We start from the raw sequence: 27,099 nt of genomic DNA on the forward strand, positions 1-27,099 counted from the left end.
GAGGGGCGACGGGTGTGCTCCTTCAGCCGGCGCTGATGGGCTGCCAGGCCAGCCAAGACCTGAGCACCCTTCCCTTCTGGCCCTTCCCTTGCCAGGCCTCCAGGGGAACCAACACACCTACCTTGGGTCTGGATGGGGTTGAAGAAAGGAAATTTATCTTGGTAAAGGCTCTCGAAGGCGCTGTTTCTCAAGGCAGACACGGGCAAGGGCTGCAGGTCCAGAAGTTCCGTGGGAGGTGGGTACTTCTCTGGCAGGATCAGGTGTCGGAAGGAGACAGGAAGCTGGGTCTCACAAGCTGCCAGGAGAAAAAGCAGGCAGTCCTTTTCAACGAACGGCTCCAGATCCCCTCCGGGCACCCTGGAACCCCAGGCAGCATGTGGTCTCCCCCAGCCAGCTCATTCCTACAACCGCCCTGGGAGGACCCGTCCCTAGGGGGGCTGTGCAGAGGGGACACTCACAGAGCCAGCGGTCAGACACCACGCGGATGAAGTACTGAGGGGGCAGCGGTTCAAAGACAGGCACAAAGAACGTAATGAGGTGCTCGTCCTGGGCATACTTGGCCTTGAGTAGAAAATACTCATGGTGCAGTATCACCTCACTGTCCACATCCTCCACCAGAATCCAGAATGCCTCGGACGAACCATGGACCTGAAAGCGTGCACAAGCAGAAGGAACGTGAGCAGCACCTCCAAGCCAGCTCTCCTCAAATCACGCTGAAGCCGGTCCCTCCGCCAAGCGAGAGTTACCTTTTCATCCCACTGGAAGTCTGGCGTGATGGTCAGCTCCACCTTCAGGGTGGAGCGCGTGATGGGTTGTAGGTGCACCGACAGCTCCAACTTGGGGAACAGGTGGACGTATTTGTGGATGGTCTTGCCCATCTTTGGCATGCGGATGAGCTCCCCTGTGAGGACACAGAGGGCACGGGGGTTGCAGCCCAGCCTACCCAACGAGTCAAAGGCCAACACCAGGGGCGGGCCCAGTACTTGAATGGGCCACGAGAGGTGACCGGGATATTAGGCACAAGGCCTAGGACCTGGAAAGTATGAAGGCTTAGAAAGACATGTGGGCTGTAAACCAGGTGGGTGACAGCTTCCCACACACCTATCTCATTATGATTCAGGTCATACAGACGCTCAAAGGGGAAGTTTTTCTTCTCAATCTTCTTCACTACTTCCTCAGGGAGTTTCCGGAACTGACGCAGCGGACACATGGACTGCCACCTACCCAGGAAGAAAACGAACTGTTTAACCCCTTGTGCAGGGCCTGTAACAAACTGCCCTCATCGTGGCTCCCGACAGATCAGCTGTGACCACACAAGACACAGCTGTTAAACAGACATTCGAAACCGTGCCAGTTGTGGGACCTGAGAGCCAACCCTCACCACCATCCTGTGCCCACTCCCCGGCTCCACCCCTCAGGGCCTTCTCTCTTCTCAACTTCCCCAGGGCCATGTCCCATTTCGTGCTTCAGGACCAGAGGTCATGTGAACTCCCACCACTCTCAACCTGGGACCCCAACATGGTGACCAGCTGCCAGCACCCCAACTCCTTACATGCGTTTATCGATCATCTTGCAGAGATTCAGGGTCTTGTCTGTAAGCTGTGCCCAACCTCGGTTCAGGACAATTTCAAAGATGGCCCGCATCAACCGGCCCGCCGACTGGAGAAAGACGAAGCATTTCATTCCTTCTGTCCCTCCTCTGCAGTTCAACTGCCTCACTCGGATGCAGTCAGCCTCTCCAACTCAAAAACAAAGTCCCTCACCCTGACTAGTGTGGCCCACTGGTTGGGTGTCGTCCAGTGTACTGAAAGGTTATTGGTTCAATTCCCGTTTGGGGCACACGGCTCTATCCCAGTAGGGGTAGTGCAAGAGGCAGCCTAATGATGTTTCACTCTATGTTTTTCTCTTCCCTTTCTAAAAATCAATAAAAAAAATTTAAAAAAACCCAAAGTCCCTCTGTAATTACTCTTTCCCCCTCTATACAGTAGGTGGTTGCTAAACACAGACTAACTAGAAAAGGCAGCTTGAGCTCTCCACACATTTTAACCTAAAGCTCACTGTGATTTTAAAGCTTTTGGCCCATTTAGCATGTAGGGCTCTAGTAAGAGTAAGATGCTAGTGACTTGCTTTCAGAAGTTTAACAAAGAGTAGATAACAAAGCCTTTCACCAGTTCTGGACAGTGGCCGCAGAGGGAAGTCCTCTCTAGGGAAGCCGCCGCTGTATGTGGCTCTCTATGGAGGCCTCAGTACTCTCTCGAGGCCTTACCTCCCTGCACACCCAAGAGCAGAGAGAGACAGAGCAGCTCTTTCACACACGCATGAACCAATGAGCCAACTAGGGCAACCCCAGCACTCCCTCCCTGATGTGTTCAGCCCACATTCTCCAAAACGCACACAGCACACGGGAGCGAACTGTTCAGGCCCTCTCCCGGCGGTAAAACTCTGCCCTCACCTGTGTGACATACACCATGTCAGCCATCAGTGCAAAGCCCTCCAATTTCAGCTGTGAGATGAAGGCTTGGAGAAGCACATTGATCTGAAAAAGCAAGGTCAGCCAGAAGGCAGCCAATTATTGGATAGTCCGAGGAAATAGATCACATTCTGCTCTGGGCACCCATGCCAGGTAAGATCTTCTACAGCTCTTGATTCAGACATTAAGTAACTGTTGCTCCATATGAAAAGAACACGCGTGAGAAGTATGCTGGGAGAACCAAGCAGGTTAGCCAAGTACAAACCCCCATCATTCAGACGATTCTAAAAACCACCTAAAATCCTTACCCCAAGCAGAAGTGCGGGCTTACCTTCGCACTGGGTTCCTCAATGCTCTCCTTTACGGGAATGGGCACCCTCTCCAGCAGCTTCTGCAGTTCCAGCTTCTCCTCCTGCCACGGGAAGGAAACAGGTCAAGGGAAAGCCAGGTGGCAGAGGAGAGACCCCACACAGTGACTTGGCGTGCCGTGGCCGCACCTCTCTCACAGTGATGTTCTTGAACTCTGAAGACAACGAGAAGACTCTGAAGAGCTCAATCTCGCTCAGAGTGGGCTTCAGCAGCTGGTTGTAGGTCTGCACTGTGTCATTGGTGATGTAGTAGTGGCTGGCTATACGGCCCAGTTCTGTCACCTATGAAGAAGGAAGACGCAATCCAATGCTGAGCTGTGACCTCTCACTGCAAACAACAGGTGCCCACTGGGTGAACACATCACAATATTAAGTCACTGGGTGAACACATCACAATATTAAGTGCCTGGCCCAAGCAAATGAAGAAAGATGGCACAATAATCTGCCCTATAGTGAACTGATGCCCACACAGAAAAGACAGATAAATTGGCCACCTCCACTCACGTTACAGAAAGGAGGCGCTGACAGACTTGACTGTACCATTTCAGGAGTTCCTAGGCTCAATCAGCACAGTGCACAGTGCAACCCCACCTGTTTTCTACTGTTCCAAACAATGAGCATGAAGCAGTGCTCAGATTAAGAGCGGTCTGAACATGTCTCCTGAAATGATGACTTCTGCTGAGCCCCTACTTCATCCCTCAGCCCACTCACCTGGAAGTTGCCTGTCTTCTTATCATACTTGACCAGGTTGTTCTTATCCAGCATCAAGGCAGCAGTATGAACCAGATCCAGCCGGCGCTGGTCCAGTAGGGGGTCTCCCTTGAGGTCGTCATGAGAGATGCCATAGAGGGTTGGGGATCGGAGCATTCGGATATACAGGTAGGCATAGCCCAGCCAGTTCACTGCATCCTATGAGAGACACACAACCACGTGCGTCTTAGCATGGAGAACTGGTGTCCAAATGAAAAGCTCCCATGGATTATTAGAAATTACCTCCCAACTACAAGAATATTTATCTTATTACATGTCTTCTGAGGGTTTATAATATTTCATCACGAAAAAGAGGGTCTTTTCTAATGTCTTTTTTCTCTCTAATCCTATATAATAAAGATGTAATATGCAAATGGTCGTTACGCCATGAAGCGTAACGACCGGATCACGGATCAGCAGGAGGGTGGGCAGCGAGCTATAAGCAGACAGTGGAGAGCTACAGGAGGGGGCAGGGCAGCAAGCTATGGGGGGAAGGTAAGGGGGATGGGAGGAGCTACAGGAGGGTGGGGCAGCAAGCGGAGAGCTACTGGAGGGCAGCAGCGAGCTACTAGTATCTTATAACAAGTGAAAATGTCAGCCCGCAGCACCACAGAGACCATCCACTCCTGACACCTTGGCCTCTCTGGAAAAGGCAAGAGGTGCCAAGAGCAGTGCCCTCCCTACCTTTGCATTCTGGACATTTCCCAGCACGATTTCCGCATTGAGCATGTCAGGCAGCTTTGACACCATCTGGCTCTCAATAGGAAGCTGCTGGTTGAGGAGGGACAGGTAGTACTGCAGCTCCCCATGAGACGTGATGAGGATGCCTTCGCCCTTGGTGTCATACTGGGGTCTTCCGGCTCGTCCCAGCATCTAGGGCAGAGACAGCAAACCAAGAGGGCTGTGGCCACAGGGATGCTGGAAGGGATTCCAAGCTTCTCCTCACCTCCCATCTGCCATATTTTCAGCATACTTGCCTTCTATATACAGGGTACTCTTCCCAACCCAGAATAGACACACAGGATCTGTACCTGCAGGATGTCCAGTGCTCCCAGCTCTGTCCAGCGCCCCTTCTCTGGACTATACACCTGGGTGCCTTTGATGATGACTGTATGTGCGGGGAGATTCACACCCCAAGCCAGAGTTGCTGTGGAAACTAAAACCTACAAAGATAAAGCAAGGTAATAAGGAAAACAGAGGTCAATATCACTAACTTCTCTAGGCAACCAGCCCCAGAGCTTCTAGCAGGACTGAGGTGGGTCCCATCCTTGTCAGTGTGAGGCCAGATTAAAGAGGAAGGAGTCCTTGGGCACCTCATCTAGTCAATAACCAACCTCTCAAGTTCCTGGAAATACCTAAGAGGCAGAAGTTCAGACCTATAGTAATCAACTTAGGGTTACTAGACAATTAAATGCTCAGGCTCCGAGAGAGGAAGTGAACAAGGAAGGCCCTGCCAGAAACAACGAAAAACAGGTGCAAGTGTAAGGCACAAATTTGGACATTTCGGGTCTCTGAAGTGCTTCGGCCCCTCACCTGAATGTGTTTATCAGCAAAAAGGTCCTCTACAAGTGTCCTGTCCACTCTGGTCATGCCCGCATGATGAATAGCAAAGCCATAGGGCAGCAGATCCTTCAGCTCCAGGTTCTGAGGAACAGAGGAAAACAGGCGGTGAGAGGAGCCTCACTGGGGGGGCTCTCCCAAGGAGGACTAAGTTTCTTCCCATGAGCCTCTCCCCTAACCTACACCACACAACCACAGGCAGAGAATCAACTTAACTGGGTGACACAGCAGCACCCGGGTGCAGCCCTGAGGGACTGTCTGGACACCTCAGCTGAGCCAGTTCCAGGGAGGAGGAACCGGCCTGTCTCTCCTCACCTTGCACTGCTCTGCCTCCGTCCGAAGGACTTCTGTGGAAGCGGAGCCCTCTCTCAGAAACAGACCCAGAGTGTCCTTCTCCAGGCACATGTCCCGAATGGCCCTGGCCGTCTTCCCAGTCTCCTTCCGGGAGTGGACAAACACCAGCACCTAAGTAGAAACCAGGTTTGTCACAGTCAAGACATAGCTCACACAGCAGCAAGATGCAGAGGCTGCAGCAGCGTACGCCAGAAGCCGCGGGCCTGAGGAGGAGCCACGGCAGGAATGTACTGGCTCAGAAGCCTAATCATGGCTGTAAGACCCTAAGAGAATGAACCACCCAGTCCAGTGAGAGTCCTGCGCTGGGAAACCAAACTAACTGCCAGCAACATCGTTAACAGCAAGTTTACACACAGCGAGAATGCACACTCAGGAATCTCAAGTGAGAATTTGTATGCAGGCACCTGGTAAGATTCTAAGCCACCTGAAGCATGAGTCTGCAAAATAACAGCTAAAATACTCATGACATGACGGGCACTGCCCTTTATAGAAGGACGTTATAAATTCAATTCCTTTAACGGTCAGGATGACACGAGCACCATTTTCTAGGAAATACAGTCCTCCACGTATTTAGTGCCAAGAAAAGATATGCCTCTTCACTAAATTCATCTCCTCACCTAAGTGCAATGCTTTTTATCAGACAAAAACAAATACATAACCTGTTACTTTTACTTAGTTTTCAGTCTTGGTTAACATGCCTGAAGTCAGTTTTCAATTAAAAAATTACATCCTACTTTCTAGTAAAATGCTCCCTTCCACTAGCTGACTGTCATCTTCATTTTTACTGTGTTACACTTTTAGTATAAGCCGCCCAGCTCTTTTATGGAAGGACCCTGGGTCATAGAGACAGACTGATTATCTGCACCTGGAGATTTATTTTCTGGGAGTTTTTAGACTACACATTCAATTTCTTTAATGGCTTATAGTACAAGTCAGATTACCTCTGTCATCTAAGTTATATCATCTTGGCACCAAACTGTCTGAAAAGTCTGAGCACAGGTATTGGTAGTTGGTAGTTTTGAAAAAAATGGAGCATTTCTTCCAGGTTGTCAAATTTATGTGCAAAAAGTGGTCAGAGTATTCCTTTATTATGCTTTCAGTGGCAACAGTTTGTGTAATATCCCATTTCATTTCTGATATTGGTGATTTGTGTTGTGTCTTCTCTCTTTATCTTTGTCAATCTTGTCTAAATATCAGTAAATCAAGAATTTGAAAGAACAGAGTTCAAAAAATGGTAAGAAACCACACAAAGACCTGATTTTTCCCCGCGTGTTCCATGATCTTCTCGTAGACTATTTCATTCATGATCTGGAAACGCTTGATAGCCTTTTTCTCTGTGATGCCTACATAGGTCTGTTCCAGAGGCACCGGGCGGAAGCTAGAAGATCAACAGTTAGACAAATGAGGCTTTTGGCACAAAATATTGAGAAAATAAATGGTCCTCTTCACTGCCCAGGAGCACTATTCCTCTTTTTCAGGTTACACCACATCAAAACCCAAAGGCCCTTCCTAAACCCAATCCAACAGAGCTCCTCGGCAAAAGGAAAATACAACAGGAAGGTCACTGGCTAAACTTCCCCCATCTCTTCTCATACCTATTGTCGAAGTAGAAGAGGCCCTTGGCAGGATCAACACGCAGAAATGTGGCCACATCTTCGTAGTTGGGGAGAGTGGCGCTCAGCCCGATGAGTCTGACTTCCTCTTGGGTCATCTCAATGTTTCGGATGGCCCTGGCCACCAAAGCTTCCAACACAGGACCTCTGTCATCATGGAGGAGGTGGATTTCATCCTGAGAAAGGCGAGAGAAATCACCTCTAGGATTAGAGAAATGGAGCCCGTTCCTAAGAGCAGTCGCATTTTGTAGGTACACACCTAGTATGCCAAATAAAGACAAGAAAAGGGAACTCAAGCTGGATAAACCAACGATGAATCAAAATTCACCATGAAACACCCCCAGAAATAACATGCTCTCCCGTGAGCTGCTTTGCTACAGTTCAGTGAAACGATGCTTTACTGCAAGGAAACCTGATACTTCAGGTAAAGTGGTTCTAACTTCACTCAAAGGTGTATTTCTTTACTGCAGATGAAGCTTCTGATCAAACCACATTTATATCAAATAAGACTTCACCTCTGGTGAGATTTCACCCTCAACAAGAACAAAAGATATTGTGCATCAAACGGTGGATCACAGGGCAGTGCTTCCCAAATTTCGGGTTGGACACAAAGCAGCAGGGGACCTTATTAAAATCACACTGCATTTCAGTAGCTTTGGGGTGGGGCAGGGATTCTGTATTTTTTTAAGTATTTATTTATTTATTTCAGAGATAAAGGGAGAGGGAAAGAGAGATAGAAACATCAATGATTGGCTGCCTCCTGAACACGCCCCACTGGGGATTGAGCCAGCAACCCAGGCATATGGCCTTGACTGGAATCGAACCCGGACCCTTCAGTCCATAGGCCGACGCTCTATCCACTGAGTCAAACCAGCTAGGGCGGGACTGTATTTCTATCAAGACTGAACAGCAAGGCTCTAAAGCAGGAGTCAGCAAAATTTTCCTTAAAGGGCCAGACAGTCAATACTTCAGGCTTATGGGCCACACTCGGTTACAAATATTCAATTCAATCATGGCAGCACAAAAGCAGCTATGAACACTACCTCAACTAAAAGTAAGGCTGTGTTCCAACAGACAAAAACCAGCAGCCAAAGCTTGCCAGCCCTCCTCTGGATCACTGAACATGACGTGAGTTCTCCTTTCTGCTTCCCCAGACAACGTAAACTACACCCCCACTCAGGCATTGGTCCCGGGCGCTTCTGCTTCTATGGAACACAACATCCTGACTCCTCACTCATTCTCTCTGGGAATGGACTATTTGTTTATAAAGTCCTTTGATGTTCTGGGAGGACACAATTAGTTTTTCGTCTGTTTACATATCTCTCAAAATATTTTAGACATAAGAAAGATATAAAAAATAATATGGCAATCACTGTGCACTTACTGGGAAATTCTCACTGAAGTGCAGACTGTCATTTAATGGTAAATGCAATGCTGACAACAGGGGTCAGTACAAAGGCCAGTGACTGGAGACAAGTTTCTGAACCAGACTAGTCTCTGCGCCCTAACAAGTGCCCACTGCTTACCAGAATGATGAGCCGCACAAGCTGGGTGTAGGTACGCTCCCCACCCTTGCGGGTAATGATGTCCCACTTCTCAGGGGTGCAGACAATGATCTGAGTGGCACTGATCTCCTCCTTGCACAGCTGGTGGTCGCCAGTCAGTTCTGCAACAGTAATGCCATATGTGGCCAGGCGCTGGTGGAGGAAAGGCAGGTCAGGCAAGAATGCTTGCATGGGGCTTTGGCACCAAACTGTCTGAGAAGTCTGAGCACAGGGAATTGTAGTAGGTATCAACCCATCAGGGAAACAGCAGGTGAATTAGATCGACCTAAGAACAAATCCAAGTTTACACTTGGGCAAATGAAGCAAAGGCTCTCTGGGAGCTCCACACACAAGGGGGAAATGGAAACGTGCAAATCACAGGACCTGGTCTAGCAGCAGCAGTCTTTATCAACCCCAGCCACATGAGGGCCACACAGCTACTCCAACAGTGCCCAGGAGAACTGGAGAAAACTGCTATGCAGAGGGTGACAGAAAGATGACACACCCTTGCGAAGGCCAGAATAGGCCAAGGACATTCTTGTTCAGAAACACTCTGTACTTGGGTCAAGTACCACCTTTGAAGTGAGGCACTGCAGAGATGCCCTGATATCGGAAGCAGTGAGGCGCCAGGCCCCCTGCCCTGTGACGCTGCAGACAGCATCTTCTGGAGGAGCCCACCCTTACCTTCCCAAAGCTGCCCACCATCTCCTGCACCAGGGAGCGCATCGGGGCGATGTAGATGATCTTGAAGTTGTCCACGTTGATAGTGCCGTCCGGGTTAATGTGCTTCCCGATCTCGCGGAGCATGCACATCAGGGCCACATTGGTCTTCCCGGCGCCCTAAGACAGAGGCCAGGGATGAGGAGGCCCATTTACTTACTCCTGTGGACTTACCACCAAAACAGACTAGAACGCGTCCAAAAATTTTATTCACCCATTTAACATCTCTTCCATCAAAGAATGAAGAATTGGGGGGTATGGGTGGAGATGAACCCCCTTGCCACCAAAACAGACACCACATTCCACAAGAAAGCGGCAGCAGGCAGTGCTTACAGTGGGAGCGCACAGTAGCAGGTTCTCGTCTGTCTCCAGGGCGGCCCGGTAGAGCTTACTCTGGATCCGGTTCAGTGTCTTGAAGCCCTCGAATCCAGCCTGGGCATACTTGGGCAGCTTCTCCACTGGAAGCAGTTGCTGAAAGAAGAAAGGTATTCCTACTGAACTGGCGGCACCCTGAGCAGGCCGTGTTCTTGCGGGGTCTCCAGGACCACATCTCCTGGCAAGCTCCCTGTGTACTCCCCACTGAAGGCCAGACCAGAGGGTCAGTATTGTCCCCTGGGCTCAAAATCAGAATGGGAAAGCTTCCACTTCTGGAATAAACTATCTACGAGACAAGGCCACATGTGGTCAATGGGTGGAAATCCTAACAGGAAGGGAGGTGAGCTGAGGAGAAAACCGAGAGAAGCAAGGGACTCACTTCCTCGGAGCCGAAGGGCTTGGGCTTCAGAGCAGGCACGTGCACCTCCTCATAGCCTTTGCGCTGGCGCCGGAAGGATCCATCCGGAAGCTGACAGCGTTTGTTGGCCATGAAGTGGCTCCCTTGGGTAAAAACCAGGTCCTCCAAGTCCAGAACCTGCCTCGGAGCCAAAGCCTGACAGCAGGAAAAACAGAAATACAAAGTGAGGAGGCCGAACAAATGAGCTTCCACCCACCACAGCCTTGGAAAGGGCCCGAACACCGACCTCCCCGCCCTGGTCCAGATCCATGGTTTCCAGATCAGTGTCCATGCGGGACTGCCGCACTCGCTCCCTCCGGGACCGCTCCTCCTGCAGTGGGGAAAGAGAAAAAGGTCGATGATTTATGACCACTCCGGGTTCATGTCCTTCTCAGTCCCTCCTTAGCTGAGCTTGACTCATGGGTGCTGACCAGCAAATCCCAAAACAGAAAGACAGCCCTTTATGTTCAGATTCCTGCCCCGGGTTTTTATCAGATGATAAAAACAAGAAACGGCTTTAAAGCAACAATGCATAATGTGGGGGTTTCAAAAGCAGACGGTCAACCATTCAGCATCAAGGTCTCTCCCTCTGTTCAGCAAACACACGTCCTTTCCTCTACGTTCAGGAGATACCATGATTTTCTGCGCAAACAAACAGGAAAGGGCCCGCAGTGCTGGTCTCCCGACAAAAACAATGTGAATTTGTCGGTTCTAATATGTACCACTGTCAAACCTTAAAACATTTAGATAAATACTTTACTTCTTCATCTTCCAGTTAGTAGGCATTTAGCTTTATGCTGCAATCTTCTAACTGATGTCTCTTTTCCAAACCAAACACTCCAGCTCCGGACTCAGAAAAGCCAGCCCAGCCCTTACCCGGATCAGATCCTCCTTCTCCGTCTCGTGGAGTTGGTAGAGGAACTTGGATAACTCTGGATCAGCTTCCATCTTTCCCATGATCCTTTCCTTTTCCGCTTCACTCTGTGCACTGGCCAGCAAGGTGCAATATAAAACTGTCAACAGCAAAAGAAGAAGAGAAGGTGAAAGGCAGTGAATAAAATCAACCTTCAACCTTGGGGTAGAAAGGAAATGAACGAAACACGTGCTGAAGCTATGACAAAAGCCTCATGGCACACGTGCACACGCTACAGAAGGACCACTGTGACTCACTCATCATCCTGTGCTGCCGCAGCACTTTAATAAAATCGAAAGTATTGAAACCGAGCAGCAGCACCAGCTGGTTCTCACACTCCCGGTCATCACTGGCCGTCTGCAGAGAAGGTAACACCACGATTAAGGATGCAGACATCTGCTCCATACACTGTCCATCCCCTAAGATACACTAAAGGCAAAAATATGACCTTGGCCATACCTTTAAGATTTCCAACACTTCGTCTGCCTTCTTCTGCGATACAATGGCATCATCATAGAAGCGACTGAGCTGCCGCTGCAGCCAAAACGCATCAATGTCCCGAGGGTGCAAATCCTTCTTCTTAGAACTCATCAGTTCACCAGAGGCTACAAGCTGCACAAGTACCAGGCATTGAGCTCACCATGACTGTCTGCCCCAACTACTTTCTCATCATCCTGCAAAGGAGCTCTACTTGCCACCCGGAGCCCAGCTCTGGAAAGAGAGCTTTCCAGGGGAAAGAAAAGTCTGCTATCCTGAGTTTGGGAACACACCAAACTCATCAACATATCTCATCAATACATACCCCTGGGAGGGAGGACGACTGACTAAAATCAAACAAGGAAACCAAGTCACTAAATGTTTATTACAGCCCACACTATAAAAAAGGAGCTCAAGCCCGGCTGGTGTGGCCCAGTGGTTGAGCATGACCAGGAATGAAGAGGTCGCCTTCGATTCCTGGTCAGGGCACATGCCCAGGTTGCAGGCTCAATCCCCAGTAGGGGGAGTGTAGAAGGCAGCTGATCGATGTTTCTCTCTCATCAATGTTTCTATCTCTCTATCCCTCTCCCTTCTTCTCTCTCTAAAAACAAACAAACAATTAAATAAAAAGGGAGCTCAATAAATGATATAAAAGGATCTTGGTATGGGAAAAGACCTGGCCTGTAGCAGTGGGCAAGAGCAGACTATACTCACATTAGCGGAGAGTGTGCAGCGCACCACAGCCTCATCCCCTTCCATGTCATCATCGGATGCCTCTTCTCGAACTTCCCCGTAAACATCTTCATCGCCTTCCTGTGGAAAGAGCCGAAACTCAACCCATGATTTGGAGCTGATTCTGACATCACCGCAGAACCTCTCCCGAGTCACTTAAGATTGGTTAGCACAACTGGGACCAGGTCCAGCCTTATCCAGAGTACATTTAATGGGATAACCTCGGTATGCAAGTAGTCTAAGTCCTCGTGGCATGGCTTCATAAGGTGCGTCTACTCTCTTTTCTGCTTTTCACTGGAGGCCGCCACAAAGGCAACCAACTGGACCACAGTCTCTCATAAACACACAATCAGTATATGTAAGAAAGAGCTAGCAGCTAGCAGGAGAGACGAGCTCTGCAGGAGCATGCTTGGATCCAGAGGTGCAGACCACACTTGGCTTGCTCACCCGCCTTTACTCACACACTGGCTCACACTACACTCTGGACTCGGCACAGTATTATGTTTAAAGCAGGCCCTTAATAATAAGTATTTGTTAGATGAATGAGTTCTACAAGCACAGCATTCTTTCAGGTTCTTGCTACTTAAACTCTGAAATTCTATTACTTGTACTGCAGGAAGAGGCTTAGCAGTCAACTATTTCGCTCATCATGTGATAGATAGTGAATCTGAAGCAAAATGACCTGCCCAACGTACAGGACCAAAATTCAGACCTCCTGACTCCGTTTGGTGTTCTCTCCGACTCTTCTGTGCTGCCCCTTCTTCCCGTCCTAGGATATATTCCAAGGCCAGCATTTTCCCTTCATGAGCCAAATTCAACCACTGAGAATTCTATGGCAACTTCGCAAAGATTTTCAAGAGCCCCCTTGTTTCTATTTAGTTATAGTCAAGCAATTATGATTAGGTCATAAACCTCAGAGGCTGCTGCAACCGCTATTTAAAATAACCATACAAAACATGCCCATGCTCTTGGGCAAATGTACATCTTTTGAAACTGGCAGTAGGACACAGCACTGACCGGTGGGACATTATCACAATAAGATTAAAATGTAGTTAAAATGTGGCAGCATACTCCTTCAGTATATCTTTCTTTTTGCTGATGCACTTAGTTTATTTTAAATTACTGCATTGATTTATAAGTTTAATTTGCTTTATAAAACCTGAAGATGATAATTTCTAAAAACAAGAATAAACTAGGTCCATTTGTTTTACACTCACCTCCTCATCAGACTCAAACTGTACATTCACTCCATAGGTCTCATCAATGTTGTCATCTGAAACAAGGAGGGATTAGAGAAACAGGTAATGAAATGAGGCACTACAGAGCGCATTTTCTCCCCAAATGCCTGACTGGCCTCTCCTCAGGACAGATCTCGGGTCTAAGGACTCAAAGACACTTAAGGATCAACATAAGAGAGCCATCTGTACTGCCACCAATGAGGCCTCCTCTGACCAGCCAACCTTGGATGTGACCCTGCTCTGCTTGCTCAACCACTTGAGTCCTCCCAGGCTCTGGCCAATTTCCCCCCCATCCTATATAAAAACCTAACATGCAAATCAACCGAACAGGTTATGGGAACTGACACATCCAGGTGTTTTAATGACTGAAGCTAGAAGGTCACATTTAGGGATCATCAAGCAATCAGTTAATATGAGCAGGACATAATAAGCTCGATTACCCATATTCTGGATTTCCTTGTCTCCGCCATAGTCTGTGATCTTCTTGCCCAAGTTCACCAGCACATGGTATCTGGTATCATCTGTCTGCCCCAGCAACAGGTCAATCTCCTTTCTCCTTTCCTTGTCACGAAGCTTTTCATTCTTTAGGACAGCTAGAACTTCATCAGCTGCCCCACAGAGAATATCACGTGGCTGGTTGCAAAAAAAAACAATAAAAACATTTAGAACAATGAGGCAGCACACCACAGTCCATCTTTATGTGACAACTAGATGTGAAGAGTCACACCTTTAAAACCTGTATAGGAGGTTCTGATCATTTTCATTAACATTAATAAAAAATGCCACCAGTGCCCGCCAGTATGGCTCAGTGGTTGAGCATCAAACCGTGAACAGAGGTCACAGATCAATTCCCGGTCAGGGCACATGCTCGGGTTGTGGGCTTGATCCCCAGTAGGGGGCGTGCAAGAGGCAGCCAATGTATTATTATCTCTCATCACTGGTATTTATATCTTTCTCCACCTTTCCCTTCCTCTCTGAAATCAATAAAAATATATTTAAATAAAAAATGCTAGTCAGGTGGTCTGAGGAAGCAGGACATGACTTCCACTAGTCTGCCACATTTCTCCAGGTCTTCCTCTATCCTGCCAAACTTTTGGTAATTCTGTCCTCACCTCCTCTAGCACCCGCCTCACCAGAGCCTCTCTGAGCCTCATAAAGGTCCTGAATCTCACCACACACATACAGTGGGGTTAAGAGCAGATTCTGAGCACTGACTACTGGGCTCTTATCCTGGCTCTGCCAACACAACCTTTGTGACCTGGGAAAGTTATGTAACTATTCTTTGCCTCACATCTCTCCTCTATAAAACTGAAAACGAGTGTTAGCAGCACCTAATCATAGAGCTAACATGAGGACTGTAAGACAGAAGACATGCAAAGTGCTATCCCACATAAAGTAAGTCTCAGCAAACTGGCACGGCCCTCAGAGGGACACATCAGACAAGGCTCTCCTGGCTCCTTCCAGTTGTGACTCTCTCCCTCTCCAAAACCATGACCTCACCCTCTGGCTGCCTCACCTGGTCCCCAAGGGCAGCCTGGATGAAGCTGAGCAGCACTTCGTAAGTCTCCCGGGTTTCTTTGGTTTTGGGCTTATAGATGATGCCCACCATCTCATCAATGCCCTCCGAGAGCAGAGTGTACCCCTTCATCTTGTTGATGTCGTGCCGGTCCTCATCACGCTTTCTTCGCCTAATGGACACACAGTGTGATGGTCAACAGGCAGAACCCTCCCTCCCAAAGGCAAGACTAAATCAGGCCCCCCTCCTCTCCTTCTCAGCTCCATGGAACACAGGTAATATGTTAGAACATGAATCTGTACCTCAGTAAGTCATCTCCACTTGGCCTTAGTCACTTACAGGAGTTACTTTTTTATAGGAACATAGTAACTAACACGAAGAGAGTCCACTATCATTCTCTCACTAGAAGCACTGAATGTTACAATGAGACATCCTCTCATTCATTTAAAAAACACAACTCTTTTCATTTTGTATGACATTATACAATTGAATTTTGACTGGTGTTTCAGATAAATTTTCTTTTTCTAGCCAGAGCAACGGTAGCTCCAAAGGAATCTACTGCCACTGAGTCCCAACCAATTATAACAGAATGGGTAAAGAAGTCATATTTTGCAAAGTAGAAGACAAATAATGCATTAATTTATTTCAAACATAACTACTTTAATCAAAACTGAGCCTACAAATTTTTGAGACTTCATGGGAGGAGGAAAAACAGATGATCAGGAATGAGATGGAGTTGAATGAGGTTTTAAGTTTAAAACATATCCTCCAAAAAAGTAAAAAATAACAAAAAACCTGTCATTTATACCATGGATGCTTGAATATTAGTTTATAAACTTTGTAACAAAAGTAGGAAATGGGCAACAGCAGAAGGAAGTAGGGGTGAGGAGTTAGTAATGGAAGAAAAAATGTTACTGAGACAAGGGGAGAGCAAGGGTCTTGAAAATATCAGAAAGAAAATTAAAATCTCTCTATGGACCAAAATAGCATACGTTAGAAAAAGGTCTACAAATTGGGACTCCACCTATACGGTGGTCAGTGTCCTGTCAGCACCAGCAATGGCCATGGCCTCAGCCCTTGGATTGTAAATTGGTGACTAAAGCTCCAAGCAGCCCTGTTCCTGACGGTGGCAGTGATGGTGGCCCTGGTATCAGCTGACCCCCTCACACAATGGCACAGGCACAGGAGCCAGATGGCCCACCACCCGCCAAGACTTCTACTGGCTATGCTCCTTCTTGGCCTGAGGTACCTCAGGATGCTGTGCTAAAGGTTACTCTTTTGGGTGGAATAAAGGTTTTATTACAAGCTCACATTCACCATTACAAACACTTAGGAATATTTTCTATATGGTGTGCCGTTCCCAAAAGTAGGGATAACTTGGATTGTATAAATTTTAGGAAGCCCAGCCTGGCACTGCTCCATGGTTAGAGCATGGGCCTGCACACTGGAGGGTTGCGGGTTTGATTCAGGTCAAGGGCACATACCAGAGTTGCAGGTTTGATTCCTGTGCCCCTTCTCCTCCAACCCCAGTCAGGAGGCAACCAATCGATGTGTCTCTCTCACATTGATGTTTCTCTCTCCTCCCCACTCCTTTCTACTCTCTCTAAAAATCAATGGAAAAATAACCTCACTCCTCTGATGAGGATAAATAACTAATAAAGAATTTTAGGGAATGTTACAATGATGATTCGAATCTTTCCCTATGATGCAATCGTTTATGGCATTTGAGCATTATAAACATTAACTAGTAGCCCGTTTGCACAAAGATTCGTGCAATAGACCTTCATTCACCTGGCTGCCTGCACCAGTTTTCTGCCAGCACCGGGGACCCAGGCCTTGGCTATGGCCACCGCCTTCTGCCTTTTTTCAGGGTCGGGGCTTGGCCCCGGGAAAGCCTCCACCCGAGGCTTTCCCGGCCTTGGGCTCCGCCACACCCCAACGTCCCTGCAACGGTTTCCTGGTGGGCATGGCTTGGTTGGTGGGCATGGCTTGGGCGTAGCGAAGGTGCGGTCAATTTGCATATTTGTCTATTATAAGGTAAGATTACTACAAATCTGGGAATTTCTGGTTATGTGTACAGATTAATGGCTGGGTCCCTGGCAGGTATGACAGCATACCTTCTTGACATGGTTAGAGTACACCTAGCATTCCAGGTGAAAGAGGAGTACACACAGCATATTCATGCACTCAGAACAATGTATTCGAGGGAAGGCGGTTCCTTGGATGTTACAGAGGCCTGAGGCCGACTATATTAGGATTGGCTCCATATGCAGTTGTTTCATTTTGCACTTTTGGTACCTTAAAGAGTGTTGGGCTTCCATGCACGTACCCTTCTTGGCAGACCTACATCAGACAATGCTAATGTCTGTTTTGAAAACTCACATAAACTTCCTTTATGGTGGTGTTGCTGGAGCAATAGCACAGTCAATATCCTACTCATCTGATGTCGCTCGTAGGCAAGTACCATTAGGAACTATTCTTCCAGAATTTGAAAAGTATCTTACCATGCCGGAGACTATGAAATACGCCTATGGACACCATGGAATTGGAAAAGGATTATATCATGGTTTATCTCTGAACTACATTCGCTGCATTCCCTCTCAAGCAGTGGCTTTTACAACATATGAACTTATGAAGCAGCCTTTTTCACTTCAGCTGACAAAAATTTTCTTTCCTTAATAAACTCTTAGAGGGAGAAATAAAATGTTACTTTCATTTTGGGGTAAACATTACTTGAAGGGGAATAATTAACCTGTCACTAGAATCACTGATACCTCAACACTTGAATTTTATTAATCACAAATCAAAAGTGGTTACTATACCTTCTGATGCCAAAAGTTACACCACAGAACATAGGAAAAAATCCTAAACTAATGCTGTCTAATCAATTAGGTTATTTGAAACCATTCAAACGTGTTATTTGGACATAAAAGTAACTTAAAATGGGATTCAACACTTTAAACAATAAACAATTTAAATTTTAAAAATAAAAAAAATAAATACCATTAGCTTTATCATGCTGTCCCAAGCTTTTCATTGTAATCATGACTTTCAAAGACTCTAATATTGGTTATTATTATAACAAACAAACTTTGCAGCAGCATGATGAGAACTGAACTTTTAAGTTAATAAGCCATAGCTTAGAAGCCAGCATTGAAATATTATTACTTCTCTTCTTAAAATTCTGCTCCACTGCCCGATGGTGTGGCTCAGTGGTTGAATGTCAAACTATGAACCAGGAGGTCACAGTTCAATTCCTGGTCAGGGCATATGCCCGGGTTGGGGGCTTGATCCCCAAGTAGGGGTGTGCAGGAGGCAGCTGATGGATGATTCTCTCTCATCATTGATGATTCTCTCTCTCTGAAATCAATTTTAAAAGGAATTCTGCTCCACTGAATAAAAGGACAAACACTTTTTCTCTTTTCAAAAAAATTAATGTTGTACTTAAAAAGTAGTCAAATAGAGACTCATCAATAAATGAAGAATTTTCAGGTATTGGTCAAGTGTTATTCCCATACACACATTAAAAAAAAAAAGTTATTCCTAGTAAACACTGACTATCTGCTCTCAAAATAGATTAGCAATGTAGATTTGTTTGGTTAAATGATTTGGTGTATACTAGAAAATGTACTTATTAGACTGTGAAACATCCATTAATAAAGATGGAAAGGTCAAAGACTGTTTCTAAAGTATTGTCATGATACATCAACTAGCACTTCCATGTAAAATAATTTTAATGCGATATAAACTTATGTAGAAATGTAAAAATGGTTTGAATTGGCCACGCCAGAATGACTCAATTGGTTGATCATCATTCTATGCACTGAGAAGTTGCTGGTTTGATTCCTGGTCAAGGCACATACCTGGGTTGCAGATTCGATCCACAGATGGGGCATGTACAGAATGCAACAGATCAGCATTTCTCTCTCACATGGATGTCTGTCTGTCTGTCTCTCTAAGCATGTACTCAAGTGAAGATTAAAAATAAGTAATGGCCGAAACCGGTTTGGCTCAGTGGATAGAGCGTCGGCCTGCGGACTCAAGGGTCCCAGGTTCGATTCCGGTCAAGGGTATGTACCTTGGTTGCGGGCACATCCCCAGTAGGGGATGTGCAAGAGGCAGCTGATCGATGTTTCTCTCTCATCGATGTTTCTAACTCTCTATCCCTCTCTCTTCCTCTCTGTAAAAAATCAATAAAATATATATTTTTTTTAAAAAAAAAAAAAAAAGTAATGATTTGAATTGCTATCCTTAATATTAAAGTGGTTTAAAATGTAAGAATTTCATGTATTGTTTTTAGAGTACTTTTTATGTTTTAGTATAAGCATGATAGAAATGGGAGAGGAATAGTTATAGTTTTGTCCTCAGAAATAGTGATTTGTATGAGCATAACCAATGGACACAGATAGTAGGGTGTGAGGCATGTGCTGGGGGGTGGGAGCAGCCGGGGAGAGGTCAATGGGGGAAAAAGGAGACTCATGTAACACTTTAAACAATAAACAATTTAAATTTTAAAAATAAATAAAATTTGTAAAATGAAAAAAAAAATAGTGATTTGTAGAACTGATGTAATTTTTAGACATTAGAAAACTAAGTTCAAAATGTTATTTCTGCTTGGATTTTTATTTTTGCATAAAATATTTCTTGTCACACCTTGGTAAAAATTAGATGAACTGGTTTTATTTTCAAAGTCTTTATTTTAAAGTAAATATGAATCTTTGTATGATTTTTAAGTGTACATGCAGGCAGAAATACATGTTCCTAAAACTATTTTGCATATTTTCATTTATAGATTGCTCTGTAGCTAATATTGTTATCAAATGTCTAAAATAAGTATCTCAGTTATCTTACTGATAAAAAGGACAGCAAACCCGGCCAGTGAGGCTCAGTGGTTGAGCAATGACTCATGAACCAGGAGGTCACTGGTTTGATTCCTGGTCAGGGCACATGCCTGGGTTTCCAGCTCCATCCCCAATGTGGGACGAGCAGGAGGCAGCCAATCAATGTTTCTCTCTCATCGATGCTTCTATCTCTCTATTCCTTCTCTAAAATAAAAACCTATATATTTTTAAAAGGATGGCAAACTGGTACTGGCAGAATTACAGGTATATAGATCAACTGAACAGAACAGAGGCCCCAGAAATCGACCCAAGCCATTACACTCAATTAATATTTGACAAAGGAGGCAAAAACATACAATGGAGTCAACAGTCTCTTCAATTAGTATTGGGAAAATTGGACAGGTACATGCAAAAAAATGAAACTAGACCATCAACTTACATCATACACAAGAATAAACTCAAACAGATAAGACTTAAATATAAGTCAGGAAACCATAAAAATCCTAGAAGAAACCATAGGCAGCAAAATCTCAGACATCTCTCGTAGCAATATGTTTATGGATACACCTCTTAGGGCAAAGGAATCATAGGAGAAAATAAATAAATGGAATTATATCAAAATAAAGATTCTGCACAGCAAAAGAAATGACCAACAAAATGAAAAGGGAACCCACTGTATGGGAGAACATATTTTGCAATGATACATCTGATAAAGGGTTCATATCCAAAATATATAAGAAACTCATACAACTTAACAAAAGGAAGATAAACAATCCAATTAAAAATGGGCAAAGGACCTAAATAGACACTTCTTCAAAGTGGACACACAAATGGCCAAGGAACATATGAAAAAATGCTCAAAGTCACTGATCATCAGAGAGATGCAAATTAAAATGACAATGAGGTATCACTTCACACCTGTCAGACTGGCTACCATCAACAAATCAACAAATGACAAGTGCTGGCGAGCATGTGGAGAAAAGGAAACCCTAATCCACTGCTGATGGGAATGCAGACTGGTGCAGCCATTATGGAAAACAGTATGGAGTTTCCTCAAAAAACTAAATATGGAACTGCCATTTGACCCAGTGATTCCACTTCTAGAAATATATCCTAAAAATCCTAAACACCAATCAGAAAGAATGTATACACTGCTGTGTTCATAGCAGCACAATTTACAATAGCTAAGATCTGGAAACAGTCCAAGTGCCTATCAGTAGATGAATGGATAAAAAAGCTGTGGTACATTTCTACCATGGAATACTATGCAGCAGTAAAAAAGAATCTCTTACCCTTTGAGACAGCATGAAGGGACCATGAGAGTATCATGCTAAGTGAAATAAGTCAGTCAGAGAAAGGCAAGTATTACATGATCTCACTTACATATGTGGAATCTAATTAACAGAATAAACTGATGAATGGAGTGGATCCAGAGACATGGAAGAATGAAACAGAGTGCAGAATCTCAGAGGAAGGAGGAGGTGGGCAGGCGGGTGGGTGGGTGGTAATCAACCAAAGACCTTGTATGCATAGATACATAACCCATGGACACAAACAATAGGGTGGTGAAGGCCTGGGGCAGGCTGGAGGGGGTCAATGAGGGAAAATAAGGGACATATGTAATACTTTCAATAATAAAGATAATAAACAAATAAAATTAGCAATGAATTGGGGTTGGGTATGTGGAATTTAAAATTTCAAATGTGTTGACTTCTCTATTTACTCCTGGGGGCATTTTATGGCACAATGATTTTATCTTTTCACTAAAAAAAAAAAAAATGACCTTTGTATCCTCTTATTGTGCTGAAACCTTTTATATAATTCAGAATGAATTAAAATATTGAAATATTTATACAGCATGGTAAAGCAGACTCTAGAAAAGTGATGTTTCAATAGCTTCTATGTATGTACATTTACCTATAAGTCTGTATCTACATCTAAGTGCATATCCATATATTTATATGTAACCTTCCATGATTTAGAACAGGGTTGGGGAACCTTTCTTCTGCCAACGGCCACTGGATACTTATAACATCATTCTCAGGACATACAAAATTATCAACTTAAAAATTAGGTTGCTATGTTTGGTCAAACATTTAATTAACTCACTCCTACTGCCTTGGCAGGGCCAGACCAAATGATGTTGTGGGCCTTATATAGCCCCAGGGCCAGATGTTCCCCACCTCTGATTTAGAGAATCATGGGAAGAAGACAGATCAAAGGTAAAAGTGTACTATGAATTTCTTCGGCATTGAACAAACTAATTTTTAATGTATTTGGGATTCAGTACTGATTGCATGTATACAGACTTAAACACTACAATCAAGGGTGCATTTGAAAAATGATTTGTCCATTATGTCCAGGAACTCTTGTTTATAGGCTGCTGAAGACAACAGGATTTTATCTTATTTTTTATATGTCCTCCAAAGATCATAGAGTTTACTTGATGCATTAATTGATTTTAGAGATTTTTCTCATATACATCTGGTAAAAAAACTGCATAGAGTTAGATAAATTGTACTGTACCAAATATAAACTAACTTTTTGGGTAGTTTTGGTGGCAAACCAAAGCTCAAGTATCACTCAGGGTTTTAGCTGGCTGCTGTTTGCATAGGGTCATTTACATCTGATAAGGTGCAAACACTTGTTTCCACTTAAATCACTTTTTAAAAATTACTTAAAAGAAGGGCATAAGGTGAATTCTGCCATCTTCCTTAAACTTCCTTAAAAAAAAAAAAAGAAGAAATGGACAGCAAATACTTTTGTCTAAAAGTTGTTTTCCACTTCAGGGACACTTGTTATGGCCAAAGAACCTTCTAAACGCATGTTGTTTTTACCTTCACTATGTTGTTTTAATGCCACTGATGTCTCATCCTGTACCCAGCATTTCAGCAAAAATGCTGCTCAATTGCTCAAAGGAAGATGGTCTTTGCATCTGAAGAAAAATCATTCTCCCCTGGGTACTCACTTGGCTCTTCTTTCCTCCTGCATCTGTGGTTTGGTCCGTTGAGCCTTATCTCCCATCCGGGTACCCTCCAGCTTCCCAACCAGGGATAGCACCTCTCCTGTGGGTTCATCCCGGCGGGTCCGGTCAATGAGAGAACGGTCAGCTTGGAGGACAAGATTCGAGTTCTGAAACAGATCACAATATTATCAAAGCTCTGACGTGAGCAGAGCCAATTCCTACATCACAAGGACACCAGCGGATAATAACAAAGGAAGTAAAAATCAGAGCGACTAAGCACTGATGATCACTAGTCGGAATAAAAAGATGTTTTCCTGAAGAAGAGAGAGCATCGTATAACAGCGCGTGAGCAAAGGGCGAGCAAATCAGTAGACCAATGCGGCTCCTAACGCTGCCCCTATCCCACCCCTGGGAAAGTGCTGGGCATGCTGGGGGTGACATCTGGGCGGGGGCGGGTACAGCGCTGAGAGATCGGATCTCCCCCCGCCTTCCTGGTCCTCCTAGGCCTTCAGGCTGAAACCGCTTTCCCCAGCCTCAGGCTCCCCACTGGGCTCGGAGCCCGAGTCCTCCGCGAGCCCCCACGCACCGCCTTGTACTCGTACTGCAGGCTCCGGGCGGTCACATCCGCCATGGCGGCGGCTGCTCTGGGGCTCAGCGACCCGCTCCCCTAAACCGCACGCTCCGGAGGCCAGCCGCTCAGAGCTCTACTCCTCAGACCAACGCAGGCAAGACGCTCCGGAGGCAAAGAGAAACGAGCTCCCTTCCGCTTCCGGGTCGCGCGCCGGAAGTGCGGAAGGGCGCGTCTTTGGCGGGTGCCTGGCATTGCGGGGGGCCTATTCCCGTTTCCGGAAGCCGGGACCTCTGACTCTTGAGTCCGATCATCTTGTGCCACTTCGGACCCAGGACCAATACTCTCCCCCCACCTCGAGCTCCGGCCTTCGACCCCCAAGACTCTTAACTTCAGGACAAACGTAGGCCTCCTTACCCGTCTATCCCAAGCACTTTCTTTCTGGCCATTGACTGGGATTATGCTGGCAGGGAAGGGTCCTTAGCCCCATTTCCGGCTGGAAGCTGAAGAAGCCATCAAATGAATGTAGTGTAAGTGTGTGTAACTGATGTCTTCCTTTGGGTTTCTCTTCTATATTTAAGAACTGGCCCTAGCTGGTTTGGCTCAATGGATAGAGCGTCAGCCTGCGGACTGAAAGGTCCCAGGTTCGGTTCCAGCCAAGGGCACGTGCCTGGGTTGCGGGCTCGATCCCCAGTAGGGGGCGGGCAGGAGACAGCCGGTCAATGATTCTCTCTCATCATTGATGTTTCTATCTCTCTCTCCCTCTCCCTTCCTCTCCAAAATCAATAAAGTGTATTTAAAAAAAAAACTTTAAGAAAACTCTGCCCCCACCTCCCCCATCTGCCCTACCTAAAGCCCTAGGCCAGCTGGGGCCCTCAATTTGCTCCCAAACGCTTGTCACATTCCACGCTCTGCACGGCTCTCTACACGTCACATTCCTCGGCAGGGCTCTGCAGGGCTCTCTACACGACCCTCAGGGGATCAACTCCTTAAAGACAATTAACTTAATGTCTTACCCTACGACAAAGCCCCTGCCCTCCCACCCCCAACCAACCAGTTCTCACCTGTGGAATGGCAACTAACAGCTGAATGGGTACCTCACTTAGAGCCTGTTTGCTTTTGAAAAATAAATGAATTCATCCTCAATAGCAGTCTCCTGGGCCCAAATTGACCTGTGGGGGTATTTTGTTTGGCTCACTATTGGCTCCTTATTTTAAAATTCTAATAGCTCACTACCACCATGACAACCAAGAAGAGAAAAAAAATGGGATATTTCACACAAAATCTGGATTTCCTGCATCTAGGGAGAAATCAACACTGGCCACATGAGACCCACGAGTGCTGATGAGCATTTGCCACTGCTCCTGTTTTCTCAGACCTGGCCCCTCACTCCTTGGTGTTACCTGCGTGGGCCCTGTAGGCATCCAGTTTGCAATCCTGACCAGATTTTTCCATCTTTAACTGGGCCTCCCTAGGGACAGTCATCCTTGTGGCTCTGCCCCTCCATGGCTGTGTGACCTTGAGGTAGCTACCTGGTCTCTGGATGAGCATCATTTTGTTATCCTTAAAATTAAGGTAATAGCCCTAGCCTGTTTGGTTCAGTGGATAGAGCAGCCGCCTGTGGACTAAAGAGTCCCAGGTTCAGATTCCTGTCAAGGGCACATGCCTGGGTTAGGGGCTCGATTCCCAGTAGGGGGCGTGCAGGAGGCAGCCGATTAATGATTCTCTCATGGATGTTTCTATCTCCCTCTCCCTTCCTCTCTAAAATCAGTAAAAATACATTTTTTTAAAAATATGAGGCAATAAAACTCTCCTCACAGGACTGTTGTGATTACATGAGGCCCTGTGTTTAAAAGCACCAAAAAAGTGCCTGACTCACAGTGGGAGTTCACTGAAGGCTATTGAAATCTGCATCCTCAAGACTGACATTCCATGGTAATGCTGTGGCTCACCCACCTGACACAAAAGGGTCTGAAAAGTATTTCTGGGATTCTGCTCTGCATTTCTGTAGGAGTGGTGCTCATGTTCACTATTGAGCCTGGGCCCCAGGGAAAGCTGAAGCCGGGGGAAAAGGAAAATTCCTCCATCTTTCCTTTTCCTCTCTAAGCAATCTCTACCAAGTTTAACCCTCCATTTAGTAATTTAAATGGATTTGGCAATTTCCATAGGACATGAGGACTGGAAAGAGCTTTAGAGATAGAGTAGTTCAGGTTCTCACTTGAGGAAGCTGCAGACAAGAGAGAATTATCCCACAGAAATATATGTACAGGAAGAAAAAAATGACGGCTATGCTTCACTCTAAGGAAGGGGCAGTGTTTATGTCAGAGATGACAACTCTGTTGGGGGAACCAGTTCAAGGAAATTTCATGGGCTTTTTTTAAAATATATTTTTTATTGATTTCAAAGAGGGAGGGAGAGATAGAAACATCAACGATGAGAGAGAATCATTGATTGGCTGCTTCCTGCATGCCCCCTACTGGGGATCGAGCCCACAACCCAGGATGTGCCCTTGACTGGAATTGAACCCTGACCCTTCAGTCTGCAGGCTGGTGCTCCATCCACTGAGCCAAACCAGCTAGGGTTTCATGGGCCTTCTTAATGAAAAGGGTGAGGCTGGGAATCTTGGTGAAGTCAAGGAAAGAACTGAATAAGAAAAGGAAGACGAGCCCTAACCGGTTTGGCTCAGTGGATAGAGCGTTGGCCTGCGGACTCAAGGGTCCCAGTCAAGGGCATGTACCTTGGTTGCGGGCACATACCCAGTACGGAGTGTGCAGGAGGCAGCTGGTCGATGTTTCTAACTCTCTATCCCTCTCTCTTCCTCTCTGTAAAAAATCAATAAAATATATTTAAAAAAAAAAAAAAAAGAAAGAAAGAAAAGGAAGACGAGTGGCGGTTGGAGGTTGGCCTGTAGAGAAGAGAGGAGAAAGGTATCCAGGAGGCAAGAGTGCTCAGAAGATCACCATTAGCCAGGACCTAAAGGAGACACAAAAAGTTCCCATCGTAGACTGGCTGATGCACTTTTAGGCAATGATCAAATTGTTTTTTAGTTGCTACCATATGAACTTTGCAGTATTCTCCATTCATTTACTCGAATCCTGAGTGAGAGTTTGCCACACATTGTTGTGTTCATGGTACTCTAGGGGATGAAGGAATGAAGGTGGTGTTTAGGGAAAGTTGAAATGAAGAGAGAAAGTCTAGGTCATAGAAGACAAGACCCAGAGCTGAGAATCAATTCAGTGAAAGCAAGAATTTGGTACAAGAAGTAATGGAGGGAAAACACAGGGGTGGGCAAAAGTAGGTTAAATTACCAGTCATCATTACCTAGAAGGTAAATCACAAGTAAGGGTACAAAACAATAACAACAATAAGAAGACAAATAATACAAATAAATAATACAATAATTAATAAATACATAAGAATAAACTCTGTTTCACATACCCACCCCTGTATGTCCCGGAGAATTCCCAGACTTCTGTGGAGGGATGTTGTTGTCCTCATAACATGAAGAATGAAGCTTGAGCCAATTTATTGTAAGATTAAAAGAGATAAACAGCCCTCACCAGTGTTGCTCAGTGGATAGAGAGTTGGCCTGTGAGCAGAAGGGTCCCGGTTCAATTCTGGTCAAGGGCACATACCTCGGTTGCAGGCTCGATCCCTGGCATGTGCAGGAGATAACCAACCGATGTGTCTCTCTCACG

The 27,099-nt window shown here is 45.8% G+C and overlaps 1 protein-coding gene and 1 pseudogene across 1 annotated transcript in view; one reads left to right on the plus strand and one right to left on the minus strand.

Moving 5' to 3' along the window:
• The window catches only part of SNRNP200 (small nuclear ribonucleoprotein U5 subunit 200), a 33,218-nt gene extending 9,548 nt beyond the window's left edge, over positions 1–23,670 (minus strand). Inside the window, exons 1-29 of the mRNA XM_054727837.1 lie at positions 23,420–23,670; positions 22,837–23,000; positions 15,028–15,199; positions 13,952–14,144; positions 13,491–13,546; positions 12,256–12,354; positions 11,524–11,676; positions 11,322–11,421; positions 11,028–11,164; positions 10,399–10,482; positions 10,134–10,307; positions 9,713–9,850; positions 9,344–9,499; positions 8,642–8,812; positions 7,098–7,291; positions 6,757–6,880; positions 5,464–5,613; positions 5,122–5,232; positions 4,620–4,751; positions 4,273–4,461; positions 3,550–3,747; positions 2,968–3,120; positions 2,802–2,882; positions 2,453–2,536; positions 1,553–1,659; positions 1,102–1,220; positions 747–901; positions 459–648; positions 122–295 (exon numbers count right to left, since the gene is read on the minus strand). Of these exons, the coding sequence (XP_054583812.1) occupies positions 122–295; positions 459–648; positions 747–901; positions 1,102–1,220; positions 1,553–1,659; positions 2,453–2,536; positions 2,802–2,882; positions 2,968–3,120; positions 3,550–3,747; positions 4,273–4,461; positions 4,620–4,751; positions 5,122–5,232; positions 5,464–5,613; positions 6,757–6,880; positions 7,098–7,291; positions 8,642–8,812; positions 9,344–9,499; positions 9,713–9,850; positions 10,134–10,307; positions 10,399–10,482; positions 11,028–11,164; positions 11,322–11,421; positions 11,524–11,676; positions 12,256–12,354; positions 13,491–13,546; positions 13,952–14,144; positions 15,028–15,199; positions 22,837–23,000; positions 23,420–23,464 (4,003 nt within the window). The 5' untranslated portion in view covers positions 23,465–23,670. The remainder of the gene's footprint in view (positions 1–121; positions 296–458; positions 649–746; positions 902–1,101; positions 1,221–1,552; positions 1,660–2,452; positions 2,537–2,801; positions 2,883–2,967; positions 3,121–3,549; positions 3,748–4,272; positions 4,462–4,619; positions 4,752–5,121; positions 5,233–5,463; positions 5,614–6,756; positions 6,881–7,097; positions 7,292–8,641; positions 8,813–9,343; positions 9,500–9,712; positions 9,851–10,133; positions 10,308–10,398; positions 10,483–11,027; positions 11,165–11,321; positions 11,422–11,523; positions 11,677–12,255; positions 12,355–13,490; positions 13,547–13,951; positions 14,145–15,027; positions 15,200–22,836; positions 23,001–23,419) is intronic.
• Positions 16,708–17,706, plus strand: LOC103299672 (solute carrier family 25 member 16-like; annotated as a pseudogene).
• Positions 23,671–27,099: the final 3,429 nt, after the last annotated feature.

Source organism: Eptesicus fuscus, chromosome 16, assembly GCF_027574615.1.
Source record: "Eptesicus fuscus isolate TK198812 chromosome 16, DD_ASM_mEF_20220401, whole genome shotgun sequence".
NCBI lineage: Eukaryota > Metazoa > Chordata > Mammalia > Chiroptera > Vespertilionidae > Eptesicus > Eptesicus fuscus.